The sequence below is a fragment of the Anastrepha obliqua genome, chromosome 3 (assembly GCF_027943255.1).
Source record: "Anastrepha obliqua isolate idAnaObli1 chromosome 3, idAnaObli1_1.0, whole genome shotgun sequence".
NCBI classification, from domain to species: Eukaryota; Metazoa; Arthropoda; class Insecta; order Diptera; family Tephritidae; genus Anastrepha; species Anastrepha obliqua.
In genome coordinates this window covers 70,697,999-70,712,562 of record NC_072894.1, presented here as the reverse complement: position 1 = coordinate 70,712,562, position 14,564 = coordinate 70,697,999, and the positions used below count along the sequence as shown (strand labels likewise).

At 37.0% G+C, this 14,564-nt stretch overlaps 1 protein-coding gene across 1 annotated transcript; it reads left to right on the top strand.

Moving 5' to 3' along the window:
* Positions 1–13,239: 13,239 nt before the first annotated feature.
* On the top strand, positions 13,240–13,980 carry LOC129242059 (cuticle protein 16.5-like). Its single transcript, XM_054878619.1, has 2 exons — positions 13,240–13,251; positions 13,342–13,980. Exons 1-2 carry the CDS (start codon positions 13,240–13,242, stop codon positions 13,978–13,980), a joined length of 651 nt encoding a protein of 216 aa, XP_054734594.1.
* The last annotated feature ends 584 nt before the right edge of the window (positions 13,981–14,564 follow it).

Here is a 14,564-nt window from a genome sequence, read left to right as displayed (position 1 = left end):
AAATATGGTACACATTTTTCAGCAAGCAATGACAAGCATTCGCGAGAATTTTAGTCATGAAAATGATACCATTTACCAATAGAAGGCAGAAATCCTAACTAAGAAGCATTCCAAAAATTTATTCGAAGCACATTATCCCGGAGTTTGTACAGCCCCGCTATAAATAGGAGTATTATTTATTATAAAACACCTACTGGTTTATTACAGTAGTCTTATAGTACTGACTTTGAAGGTAGTTTGCGCACACGCATACTTTTTATCCTTATAGGAATGGAAAGTCCGAAACTGCATCTACTGTTCATGTCCTGGCTAAATTCGCTGCTTATTCGACATTTGTATCCTGTCGTGTTCGAGATGTTTATCCTGTTGCACGAAAATTGGGTATGCGAAAAAATTATAGTTCGATATTCGAAACACATATACACATACTAATTGTCATATAATATAGCAATGTCGAATTGTGAATACTTTATAGCTGTATTCATCCACTGAGTGTTCCTACTGCTAGAAAGTTCATTCCAAAGAATGAATTTTGGAAGCCACTCAATTTAGACCAAAATGCGTGAATATTGGATGGCAATGCACACTGTTGTTGTTCACACTTGATGCTAAGAGTAATTATGCGTTTGTATTTGTGTGGGTGAGAGGGTGTATTCAACCACTACTACTTTAGAAGCTTCTGCGCTCTACACAGCTTAGTCAACACGTTTTAATTGCTTTCACAAGCCACCCCTTTTTAAAATAAATATATGTATTTTTTATTCTTGCAATATTAATATGTACATACTGGTACACAGAATTGTAAAAAATTATAAATACATACAATAAAGTATAATAACGATTTTTGGTATATCGCTTGGATGCTTCTAGCCTTTCTACAAAATTCTGAGATGCAACAAACCTTTATAATGGAGTATTGTTTCGTTAGCCGGCATATCAAAAATTCGCTCACTCCCTTTTATGCAAGTACATTCACATATTCACACATTTACATGTGTAAATATGTATTTATGTATATTTGTATTTCCGGTGAAATTCCTTCAAACAAAATTTAATTTGGAAAATAAAATGGAAAAAATAATTGGCAAAAGTTAAATGAAAAAAAGAAAAAAACAAAAAATGCAAGTAAACTTTTAATTAAGCAGGGAACTTTAATATTTGTATCATTTAAATTTTATTAAAATGCAAAGAATTTTGAAACCAAGTCTCCGAAGTATTGCGCAGGTCAGGAAAAATTTGTATTTTATTTACATTGTTTTAAGCTACTTCTTTAAGTTGGTGTAAATCATAGTTGTTGTTTTTAAACACTCCTATTTCAGATTTACGTTGTTTGTTTTTTGTTTTACAGTACTAACGGGCTTTTCAGTAGGTGCGCTAGAACCTTAGGCGTGTATAGCGGCTACAGCTGTTATATTGGGTAGGAATATATTCCTCAATCTTGACATCTTATTATGGATAGGAGCTACACAATTCAACAATGCGTTGAAATTGTTAAAATATGCAATTAGAATCGATGCTTTGTTCTTGTCTTGACAAAAAAATCCTCTTCAGTGATGAAGCTCATTTCTGGTTGAACGACGAAAAAGAAAATAAACGAAAGGATTTGGAGTGATGAAAATCCAAGGCAGATTCATCCGGTGACTCTACACTCTGAAAAGTTACTGTTTGGTGTTGTCACTGTGTCCGTCTGCTTGGTGTCGACTCTTATATATATGTATATACAATTGGCGCGTACATCCTTTTTGGGTATTTGGCCGAGCTCCTCCTTCTATTTGTGGCGTGCGTCTTGATGTTGTTCCACATATGGAGGGACCTACAGTTTCAAGCCGACTCCGAACGGCAGACATTTTTATGAGAAGCTTTTTCATGGCAGAAATACACTCGTTACCTCTGCCGAGGGGCGACCGCTTTAGAAAAATGTTTTTTTCTTTACTTCGGTGTTTCACCGAGATTCGAATCTATGTTCTCTCTGTGAATTTCGAATGGTAGTCACGCACCAACCCATTCGGCTACGGCGGCCGGCGACACTTACTTCTTCGGAAATGCGCAATCTGCTGCGCTCACTCTCATTCGCGTTTCATATTATCCGATTATAACAAACTGTTTGTAGCCTAGAATCACATAAACAACAAAACAAAAAAACCAACACGAGTCAAATATTTTTGTGATTTAATTTTTAGCTTTTTTGTAAATTTTAGAAGGTTTTCGAGGTGCCTCCTATAAAAAAAATTTAAATTTTTTTTTGAATGAAGCATCCTACCCAAGGCGCCTTCATTAAAAGTGGTGGCATTAGACCAACAACAATGCCCTGTACGTTTGATTGTCAAAGCAAAGTATTGGGAAACATGAAAACAAATAATCAATGTGCCTTGTTTTATTCTGAGCTGACAGCCACATGGACACGGCGAAGGGGGAAAAAACAATTCAGCTAATTTATCAATACCACCTTTAATAGATGCGCCTTGATCCTATGCTTTTTTGAACATTTACCATATCTGAAATGTAAGAAATGTATTAAATGAAATAATCGACCGGGAAACTTAGATTAAAATAATGCAATGTTTTCCCGAGTTGAGTGACTTTTTGATCCTCCCTGTTGGAAATAAAGATAATCTATGTGTATTCTTTTAAATGCAGGCCTGAAAAATCTTTAACCAGTTGTCTATAGCGATGTCGATTGACAGTAACAGCTCCTTCATTTCCATCTTCGAAGAAAAACAGGATATTAATGAGTTTACTGAAATTACTCAAGAATTTTCTTTTCCATTGTATTTTATTGACAATTGAAGTGAGTTTCATCATTAAAGATGATTTTGCGATATATTGTTATTAAAGAGCGACGTTTTTCATAATCAGTACCGTCTTGGAATTATTCCCTACTGACATCTAAACATCACTTTTGAAAGACCTTTTATAAATGAATAAAAAAAAGTAAAAAATAAGGGTATACTTTTTTGGTCATAAAACGAATGTAGAAAGCAGTATCAAGAAAAACATTCTTGTTGGGCATCGGCTATTGTTTTTTCTTTATATTTATCACAATTCTTTATATCTTCATTTTAAGCAGGCCTGTTAATTTGTCTAATAATAAAAACTTATATAATGCCATATGAAAACGGGGAATGAAAATCAAAAAGTAACATAAGAATTATAACACTCAAGTGCTCATATTTAATTTTGAAACATTGCCACAGAAAATATATTAAAAAAACTTTAAATACAATTATATTAGAAATTTCCAGAAAAAACTCTTTCTGGAGTGAAACACTATATAGAAGGTGAAGTCCAAAATAAACCAGACTGGCGCCGTAAAAATGTTTTTTTGACGGCGCCAACTTCTTAATGAGGTAGTGCGTTGGAAGTTACCCTAGCTGACTTCCAGTGAAAGCTTGGTTGTTCGGTTCAGTGGAAGCGAAGTTATTGCGTCTAAAGTGTCAGTAAGTTTGTGTCACCGGTACAAAAATGAAAAAAACTAATATCAAATTTTCTTTTTAAAATCGGTGAAGCGTTTACCGAAACATTTGACTTGATGAAACAAGTTTATGGCGCTGATTGTCTATCTCGTGCCAGAGTTCCGAGTGGTTTACATGTTTCAGACATGGTTGTGAGGACATAAATGACAATGAACATATGGGTAACCCAAAATAAACCAAAACTCCATCGAAATTGTTCTTAAATTTTTCAAAAAATGACCGAAATCATAGTTGAAATTCATGGAATCGGAGTTGAATATCTCCAAACTATCGATTTATCGCATTTTAACTAATCATTTGGGCTTACGAAAGGTCTGTGCACGTTTTATTCCACACAAGTTAACTGAAGACCAAAAATTGCTCAGAGTCCAACATTCTAAAGACCTCATTATAGAGGCGAGAAGAGACGAGAACTTCCTTTACAACATTGTACCTGGTGATGAAACGTGGTGTTTCCAACATGGTCCCGAAACTAAGCGTCAAAGTGCCGAATGGAAGGCCCCAGACCCAAAAAAATTGCGTTTGTAGAAGTCAAAAATCAAGTCGATGCTCATTTATTTTTACTATTCCAAGGGAATTGTCCACAAAGAGTTCGAGCCAACGGGCCACACCGTCCATACAATTTTCTATCTTGGCGTTTTGAAGCGTTTGAATATCGCGAAGGAGGAAGCTGGCGCTTATTGAATGATAATGCACCATCTCATCGATCCACTCTTATAACTGATTTTTTGATTACAAATCGCTTTTGTAACCATCACCCTGTTAGACCGACACCCTGAAGAACAGTCCGGTCAATGACCCGAAAAATTCTTTCGAAAAGCTTTTAGATCGCGCAAAACAGTGTATCGAGGCCAGACAGGACTATTTTGAATAAATAAACTCGAAGTTATCAGAACAAATCTCTTGTCGTTTCTATTTCAGCTCAGTCTTTTTATTTTGGACTTCCCCCGTATGCTTATATATGTAGGTACTTACATAACTTTATAAATGTATTTTTATTTAACTAATTAATATTGTAATAATTTCATATTTTGGATATTTAATTCCTAGCTCCAATCTAATCAAGTTTTGGGCTCTGAGATATGTTTAATTTGTGTGCTATTACTTATTATATATTAAAAATAGATGTCATGTAATTATCTACCAGATTATGATGAAAAAAAAAAATTTTTTCCAACAATATTTTTCTTTGGTATTATCATTTTAAGTTTTCAAGCTCTTAAAATGTCTTGATTTTACCCGATCTTTGGTTGTTTCCTTCTAGTTGTTCACTTTGATTTTCCTCATGTCATCCTCCAGTTCATCAATCCATATTGATATTGGTTTATCTTTTGTTTCCATCGTATATGTTTTAGCGCCAATTATTTTTCTTTTTCCATTCTCATGATATGACGTAGCCATCTGATTATTTGTGTTTTGATGAAGCGCACAACATTCCCTCTCTTTTTTAGTTGCTGCAGTTCAGGTTCCATCTTATGCGCCATTCATTGTTGTTAGCCTTGACTGCTCCAAAAATTTTTCTTTCAAATAATTGGAATTTGTTTTTTTTTCTTTAACACTTATTGTTCATGAAAAATAGTAATATTATATTATATAATATTATAAAATATTAGTTACATATTTGGACTATTTGGTTGTGCTTTTAAATGCGTTTCACCAATACGATAATAAAAATTTCTCACCAGAACTTACGCACAAAACTTATCTGATATTAAACCAATGACCCGCACACAATTTTAGATCAAACTCGTTTTAAAACAATCACGAGGACAAGGAATAGCCAACTTCATCGAATCAATTGACTTTCGTATCGTTATATACACCTTTAATATACTGGACTGCTGGGATACCGGCGTAGCGATATTGCTGATGGCCGAATAAAGTTTAATTGCGCGCGTAGCCGTCTAGAAAATAGTGGGGCGACAGCAAGTCGAGTGGGAGTAATTATGCGGGCAGCTGGGTTGAATACACGAGTTGCAGTTGAGACTAAAGGTGCAGGAATAATTCGTGGTGAAACCAAAATCCGTGGGAGTACGTTAAATGATGATACCAAAGGCGCCACTTGTTGGGTCACTGGCACTAAGGATGCTGGCGGTCTCGGCACTGAGGTTAATGGTGATGAAATGGCGTAATTTGCATACAGTGCAGGTGCTGGTGTGACCGGCACAGGAAGAGTCCTTAGAGGCGCCGGCATGAATGCTGAATTGCCAACAATAATGGGGGCCACGACAGGTGCCCTTATCAGCTTGTTATGTATCCTGTGTATGAATTGACTGCTTACAGCACTAACTGTTGTTGGCAGGAGCTCTACATCGGGGTCCAGAGGTGCGTTAAAAAGTGGGGTGGCGGTGAGCACTGTTGCGACCAAATTGCAGCAGCATATACACAGCGTCAGAAGCTACAAAGCAAATATAAAAAAAATTTTAATTTTCAAAAACTTCAATACGAATATAATCACTTTTGGGCACATTTTCCAACTATGAGCGGTCCTTGACTATCGCACGACGTTGTGTAGATATTCGATTAGAGTGTTTATAATTTATTGATAAGCATTTGCTTTTATAGCGAAACGGTTTTTCTATTTTACTCAAGTGGGAAATTGAAAGAAAGCGAGGGTGTTGATAAAATTATACTCAAACGTAAAATGGAAATGTTTTTGAGTACATGTTTCTTAGCTCACACCTAACTTTTTTTTATAAAAATGTGTGTGGCTTGAATTGTGCGTGAATTTATTTACATATTTGCTTTTGTATTTAGTATTATTTAATATTGTAAATAAATTTGTCATTTTAACTTTCAATCGTTCCAACTGGCGTTGATTTGATTGCGACAAATAGACGCAATGCAGTGACAGGCGAGTGTCAATTAATGTTCCACAACACCACTAACCTACAAAGAATAATTGCCAATTTTGGCCAGCAGACAGTAGCAGTGTTTTGCGCATGCGCAACATCTCGACCAACTAGCGCGTGGGCAATGCCAACTGCACACAATGCGTTTTTAGTGCTTATTTACTAAAATTTATTTTTAAAACTACCTATCTGCCATATAAATAGATACGTACATATGTATGTATGTGCGTCTGTATATTTTATATTTGACATAAGTTGAAAAAGAAATGTTCATATTCTAGTCACATTCGCATGTGTCTCCGTCTGTGAGCCAATCAATCAAGCGGCCAAACTATCGGTACGACGACCGCCACACGTCGCATATGGAATTCCCATTAAATCAAAATATTCATACGCCTCGAATGTTTACCTCTTCAGTACAATAATACTCAAACAGTTATAAATGCATACATACCTACTTGAAACAGAATTTAAATGTAGTCGTATAGTATTTGTGTATATTTACTATATTATAAGTTCAGCAACTGCAACATACCTATAATAGATGTAAGTCTATATTATGTATGTACAAGTATAACTAAACCGAATATGTTCCAATAAAAAAAAATAATAAAAAAAAATAAACATACAAAAAATGAGCAGAAGGCTTCAACTATGCAGCCTTCGATGAAGATTGCTTAACACTAATATTAACCTCGACCGCTTATCTCGAATATAATATATTTATTGGAAGAGCGCAAGTTATTTGAATGTTGTCCTTGAAATATTTTGGTTTATGGAAAATTATATTCAGGTATTGAAATGAAAAATTTTATGCTCCTTACAGTTGGTAGTCACATACGAATGTGTTTGGGTACTCAGCAATTGACTGAGTCTCCCAAACGGTGGTGCGAGTAGACAATTCTTTCTCTACCTTAAAACAAGCAAGAAATATATTCGGGCACAATTAAAATAAATTTAATTTAGGCTTGCGCTTAATTTTTGAAATCAAACAAATTCATAGGTAAAGCGAGGTACAAAAAGGTTGCCTTTTAACAGGTCGCCCTTACAACAATACATGTCATGAGCTGTAGTTCGATATTTTTATCGAAAAGCTATTCTTTGCATACAATATTTTCACTTACAAACTTTATTTGGTATTTTCCAGTGATTTGAAAAATTCATCTCGCCCAAAAGGTGGAATTAGCTTGTGAACATTTTCGACGTAAATTATTGCAACTGAGCGCACTCTACTTACTTTGACTTTTCGGTTTGAAGTACTATACTTAACCACTGTGGAATGCTGGTACAACGAGTTCCAACGTGGCCGGCGATCCTTGCAGGCTGAGCTGCCTGAAGGCCGCCCAAATCAGGTGTTGTGCCAGAAACAATCGACGCTTAATCGATGTGTCAATTGATAACGCAAGATCGTCATGGCATCCTTGGGCGTTAGTGGGACCAGCATACATTCAATGACGTATGAACATTTGATCGCCACATAATTTGACGGTTGTCCAAAAAAAAAAAAAGACTTGTGTCGATTTGTATAAAGAAAAAATGAAATCGCGGTGTTGTAAATCGCGTATATGACATCATAACTATATTAGTAAACAGAGAAATTTAAATCAGCCAATTCTGAGTGGTATACAAACATTTGTTGCTGGCAATTTTTGGAGAAATAAGGATAACTAAGCAATCGCCGAATAGGAATCAGCCTTCACCAAGACAATGCAACCACTCACCTATCGGGCCACACAATTTTGCTATAATTTTTCTGCAGGATCATTATCGTCTGCAAGTTAGCACGATTTTAGATAAAAGCGCTATAGATTTATGTTAGAGTCAGGATGATCTGCAGGAAATCGGATACAAAAAGCAAAATCAATAAATGCCATGTGTCGCTGATGTTACTAGGTCTGCTTAATGTCATTCTCCTCTGGGTTTCCGGGCAAAGCAAGGAAGTCTGAAATTTCTTTTATATAGATATTACTTAATATACTCGTTTTGTATATTTTTACCGAAAATAGTCGGCTCTTAGAATAACCAAAATCGAATATACCAGATCCGTAAAAAATGAACGACATAACGAAAACAGGATGTCTATGATGAGAAATATATACTTAGATCTGTATAAAGGCAGAATTCTTACACAAGTCATATTACTGCTTTTAGTAAAGGTATAAACCAACTTGATATCTCTAAGGAATCTTTCAAAATGAAGAAGTTGTACAATCACACGAAAGTAACTTGTTTATAATAAGGAGATATTACATATACAATTGGCGTTTAAACCCTATTTGGGTGTTTGGCCGAGCATCTCCTCTTATTTGTGGCTTGCGTTTTACTCACAGTTTCAAGCCGACTTCGATCGGCAGACATTTTTTATGAGAAGCTTTTTCATCGCAGAGATACGCTCGGAGGTTTGCCATTGCCTGCCGAGTAGTGAGCGCTATTAGAAAACATTTTTTCTTCATTTTGGTGTTTCACCGAGATTCGAACCTACGTTCTCTCTAAATTCCGAATGGTGGTCACGCACCAATCCATTCGGTTAGGGCGGCCGATTGACTTCATTAACTATATGAACTAGGGTTGAAGTGATGTGCTTATTTTGGCACTCATATATGGTGGACTTTGTAATTTAAGTATTATGAGACATTATGTTTTATATTCTATTCATTTCCATTTGTGTGTCAATGATAATTCGAAACACAGGCATTGTTGGAATGAGTTGTTTTTTTATTACAACCTGGTAGCTAATTTCGTTGAACAAATGTTTTTAATTGTGATATCCGGCATATGTCCGCCGCGGCTACGAGCTACATAGCCCATTCCATCAGTTCAATTTATAATTAATTTTTCTGAATAATAAATCTAAATGAACCCAATCAGCAAAAATGCGACACAAACGGCGGTCATTTGGCTTGAATTCTTGCACGAACTGCATTTTAAACGCCCGAAAGGCAAGATCCTTACGTAAAATTTTTTATATAGTTGAAGGACAAAGGCCAAGAAGTTAAGAACGACGACGAATCGAGATTTCAGCGTTCTTCAACACTTTACTCTATATGTTTCGCGAACAGATTTACTTGTTTCAAAATAGATTTGTACGATTTGGTAGCGTTGTACTTTCGTTACACGATTCATGAAGACTTGCCAAACCTTACTGAGCAGAAATGTCAACACAGTTGGCCGTGCTCAGCTATCAAACCATAGTTATCGATATCGATAGTTTTCATGCAGCTAAAAAACACCCTATATATCAGGTTAGTCCATAGGTTCGTGCGTATTTTACCCATAATTTCACTTTTGTACGATTTTTGCATACAAAAAATTATTCGCGGAATATAACGGAATTATTTATATTTTCTTTGATATATTGTGCATTCAACAAATGATTATAATCGTTTTGTTAAAAAATAAAATGGAATCTTCGAACGCGTATAAAGGCATATTTTGTATTTTTTTTATAAAAGTGGTAAAAATGCAACAACTGCTGCTACAGAAATAAACACTGTTCACGGAGAGGATACCGTGAGTGTAAGGACTGCGCAAAAGTGGTTTTCAAAATTCCGAAGTGGTAACTGCGACGTGGACGATGTCCCGCCCGCTGGTCGTCCTGAAGTCTTTAACTCCGACGACTTGCTCGAACTCGTGCAAGCTGAGCCAAATTTGACAGTCGATATGATAGCACAGAGGTTAAATTCATCGCATGGAACAGTTCACAGGCACCTGGTTCAGTTGGGTAAGGTTTCAAAGCTGGGAAAATAGGTTCCGCGGCCGCCGTAGCCGCATGGGTTGGTGCGTGACTACCATTCGGAATTCACAGAGAGAATGTCGGATCGAATCTCGGTGAAACACCTAAATTAAGAAAAACATTTTTCTAATAGCTGTCGCCCCTCGGCAGACAATGGCAAACCTCCGAGTGTATTTTTGTCATGAAAAAGCTCCTCATAAAAATATCTGCCGTGTTCGGAGTCGGCTTGAAACTGTAGGTCCCTCCATTTGTGGAACAACATCTAGACGCACGCCACAAATAGGAGGAGAAGCTCGGGCAAACACCCAAAAAGAGTGTACGCGCCAATTATATATACCTATATATATATAGACTTTCCGTCGCCAACCTTCAGCAGAGAGTGAATGTGTGTTCTCAGCTGCTGCAACGACTTGAAAATAAAAGTTTTTTAACCTTATCGGTACTGGTGATGAAAAATGTGTCCTTTACAATAATCCTGTTCGCAAACGCCAATGGTTAGATAAAGATAAAACACCAGAGCCGACCCCTAGAAGATTCTCTTGTCTATTTGGTGGGATATGACCGGTATTGTTTATTATGAACTTCTGGAACCAAACCAGGCGATAACTGCTAATTATTATTCCCATCAGCTATCAAATCTGAATGAGGCACTTAACAAAAATCGACCGTCTTTAGTGAATAGACGCAAAGTTTTGTTTCACCACGACAACGCAAGACCTCAACCGCAAAGTAAACATTAGGCAAGCTGAACGAATTCGGCTAATGCCGCATACTCTCCGGATATTGCACCTTGTGATTATCACCTTTTCCGTGGACTTCAGTCCCATATGAGTAACAAGAACTACTCCTCAAAAGAAGCTATAAAAAGGGATATCGAAGCGTATTTTGGCTCCGAGGGCAAACAATTTTTTGAGCAGGGAATTAAAAATTTGCCTAAACGTTGGGAAGACATTGTAAATAATGAAGGAAAATATATTATTGATTAATAAATACTTTAAAAATCTTTTTTGTTAATTTTAAAACTACTTTTAAAAAACGCACGATCTTATGAACTGACCTGATATATACCTTCTTACCGTTAAGTTATACCAAATTCAAGCACTTAAGGAGTCTCTTTAACCCTGAACGGATGACCTTCGAATACAACTGCTCTTCCATCCAATTTTGTTGTCACATCCTCGCTATCAACTTTTTTAAAGGTTATTTTACATCATGACTATATCCAGTTTGTGTGGTTTAAGAACCGTTGTAGGTTGTTGACGTCTAAGCCTCTCAGTTCTTCTAGACTCTCGAACAGTGGTTTATCAAAGGTTGACATTCTCTTCTTCCATAAAAAATCGTTTTCTCTGGCTGTTTACAACTGGGACAGTGTGTGTTGTGAGGGATGCTCATTTTGGCTGCCAGTTACCACTGCCGTGAGTCTGCCGGCATCCCTTCGTTTCATATATGTCAGTATTGACTGTATTGCTTGTGGCTATAGGTGGGCCATAACATTCTGCTAACTTTTCACATTGTTTAGTAACTCCATCTGCATTCCGCGATTTGTAGATATTTTAAGAAAATTGCACTCATGATTGTCCTCTGAGGAGTAAATACCGATTCTGCAAGAATGTTATTCATGGCAGATCCCCCTCTTGTTCACTTCGTCCGCTTTTTCAATGTCCCGGGACCCAGTTTAAGGCAGCTTTATGGTTTACACTCAAGGTGGTAAGTCTATTTCTGCTTTGCTCCACCAGCTTAAAGGTTGTTGCAACTGAATCCAGTGCTTAGATTGCAGCTTGTCTGTTTGAAAGAATAACGACATTGTATTCAAATGAGAAGCTGTTAAGCTGTTATTATTAAAAATAGTGTACCAGATTGCCACATTTTTAATACAAAAAACCGAAAACAAAAAGCAGTTTCCCGATACGGAATATTACCTTTAAAGTGTATAAAACAACGTTTCCCTCTAAGCATTCATCAAATTCATTACAAATTGTTATATCACTGCTGATTTTATTCCTATTAATGTACGATACATAAACTGTCGGAAAAAAACTATAGGAGATGGTAATGGGTGAATGAATTCGAGCAGTTAATGATGAGTGATTTAAATCAAGCACCAGTTTCACAATGTTCAAGAACCCACACTTTTTCTGCTTAGAAATGCTTCCAATTACCATGAAGATGCGTATACATATGTATATTTTTTAAGAATTGTATTTTTATTAAATTTCATTTTGAAAGCTATAAAACGTTTGGTTTAATAAAGTTTTCGCAGAAGAAATTTTCGGTGAGATTAAAGTACATCTCTTTGGTTGAAATTACTTAAGTATTTTACATTTAATTGGAGTGGAAACGAAAATGACGCTCCAACCTTCAATCCATCTATTCTACGAATTCTTCATTTTCCAAAGATTTTGCTTCTGTTTTTATTGAGTACGTTTAGCAACAAGCCCATATATTTCCATACCTAAGTACGAGTAACTACCAAGCACATCCATTTGCATATCTTCGTATGTATGGTTGCGGGTAAGTACATACAGAAACAGATATACATACACACATATATATGTAGCACTAACATAAAACTAACTTCTTGCTATAACATTCCTTGATAATTTGCCAACGGCGTATAACGACGGCAAGTCCTTGAATGACAGCAAACTGAGCACTTTTGTATTGTTTTGCAATAGAACGCAATTTGTAACTCTACATATTAATATACATTTACAAATACATATACAAATATATATGTGTATATAACCACACAAAAGCCATACAACCGACTGTACCGTCTCTCAAAGTGCTACGGTTTTGACAAATTGATGTCGCAGACGACGAACATTTGCATTAAGAAGTTAACAAAAGTTGGCAAAGCGTGCAACCAACCCAAGGAACATGAACGAGGTAAAAAGCAGAAGCAGAAGCAAAAGCAGAGGCTGAAGAAGAAGATGAATAAGTGGAATACTCACTAAGTAATACAGCATAAAATGCAATGAGTACCACCACCCTATAAAATGCGAACGATCTACTGTACTGGAATGCATTCTATGCACGACTCAGCGCACCATCGTTGATTAAAAGCGGCAAACTCAAGAATTCGTCTCGAATAGGAAGTGAAGCACAAAAAAGGAAGAAAAAAATTACAAAAAAATAGAAAATAAAAAACAAATAAATCACCCATCAAATATTACTCAGGATGTCGAAACTCGTAAGTGGTTGATTGAATTGGGGAAAGGACTTTTTATGCGCACATACACAAATATACCAGTTATGTATTGAATTCTAAATATTCTTACAGTTGTTGGTGTTACTGATTGCTGTGAACGCTGTTTGCGCAATTGCTAAGCCTGATCAAGTAGCTGTGGCTGCGCCTCTTCCTGCTACTCCTGCTGTTGTTGCCAACCCGTACGTTTCCGCTGCGTACATCGCTTCTCCATATGCTGCTCCCGCCGCTTATAGTTCTCCTTACGTCACATACTCTACTCCCTACGCTGCGTATACGTCAACTTATAGCGCACCCTATGTCGCACCATATTCCGCCTCATATGCACCTGCAGCCTACACCAATGCTCCATTGAACTCCGCGGTCGCAAGTCAACGTGTGGATATACAGAGCAATTACTATGCAACACCAGTGATAGCTGCGGCGCCAGCACCTGCCAAGTTGGTCGCACCCCCAGCCGCTGTTGTAGCCAATCCTGCTGGCTTTGTTGCACCTGCTGCATACCCTGCACCTGTAGCTGCGGCTTACTCTTCACCTCTAGCTGCAGCGTATACTGCACCAGCTGCCCCCATTCCTGTTGCTGCAGCAGCTCCTTCCATCGCATCCGTAGCTCCTGCGCGCTATGTTGCCCCTGCGGCAGTTGCTCCAGCGCGTTATGTGGCCCCCGCCGCACCAGTAATAGCTGCGCCACCAGCTAAGCTGGTGGTTGCCTAAGCTGTGCTCATAGATGCATTGCCACTAAACCGATAAATACATATATGACAAATACGTGAATTCTTTTCTTTAGCTTTAAGTTGACACCTGTTAACCTCACCAACCATTTTTGTTTGTGTTCTAAACTTATACGTATGTCTATTCATTATTAATTTTGCAAGTACCTGAATAAAAGGAAGAAATATGCTCATAAAAGCGCCAGCAAATTGTTTAAGGCACTTCTCGCACTTCAGTTGAATGAACAAGAAAACATTACCCGGCAGTTGGGAATCTGGTAAAAAGACTAGTTTCGTACTAATCATTATGTACCTAATTTCTCACTGGTGAAAAATGGATGCTAAACCGAACAGATGGTGCCTCCCCAAATGTTGCAAAAGGTATTTTCTAATAGCGGTCGCCCTTTGGCAGGCAACAGCGAGCCTCCGAGTGTATTATTGCTATGAAAAAGTTTCTTATAAAATACCATCTATCTGAGGTATATCAAGACGCACAACACGAACTGTAGGAGGAGTTAGCATCAATTACATACGTATACATATATGAGTATATAAGGTAAGGTGCTTAGAGATTATCTCATTTGAATA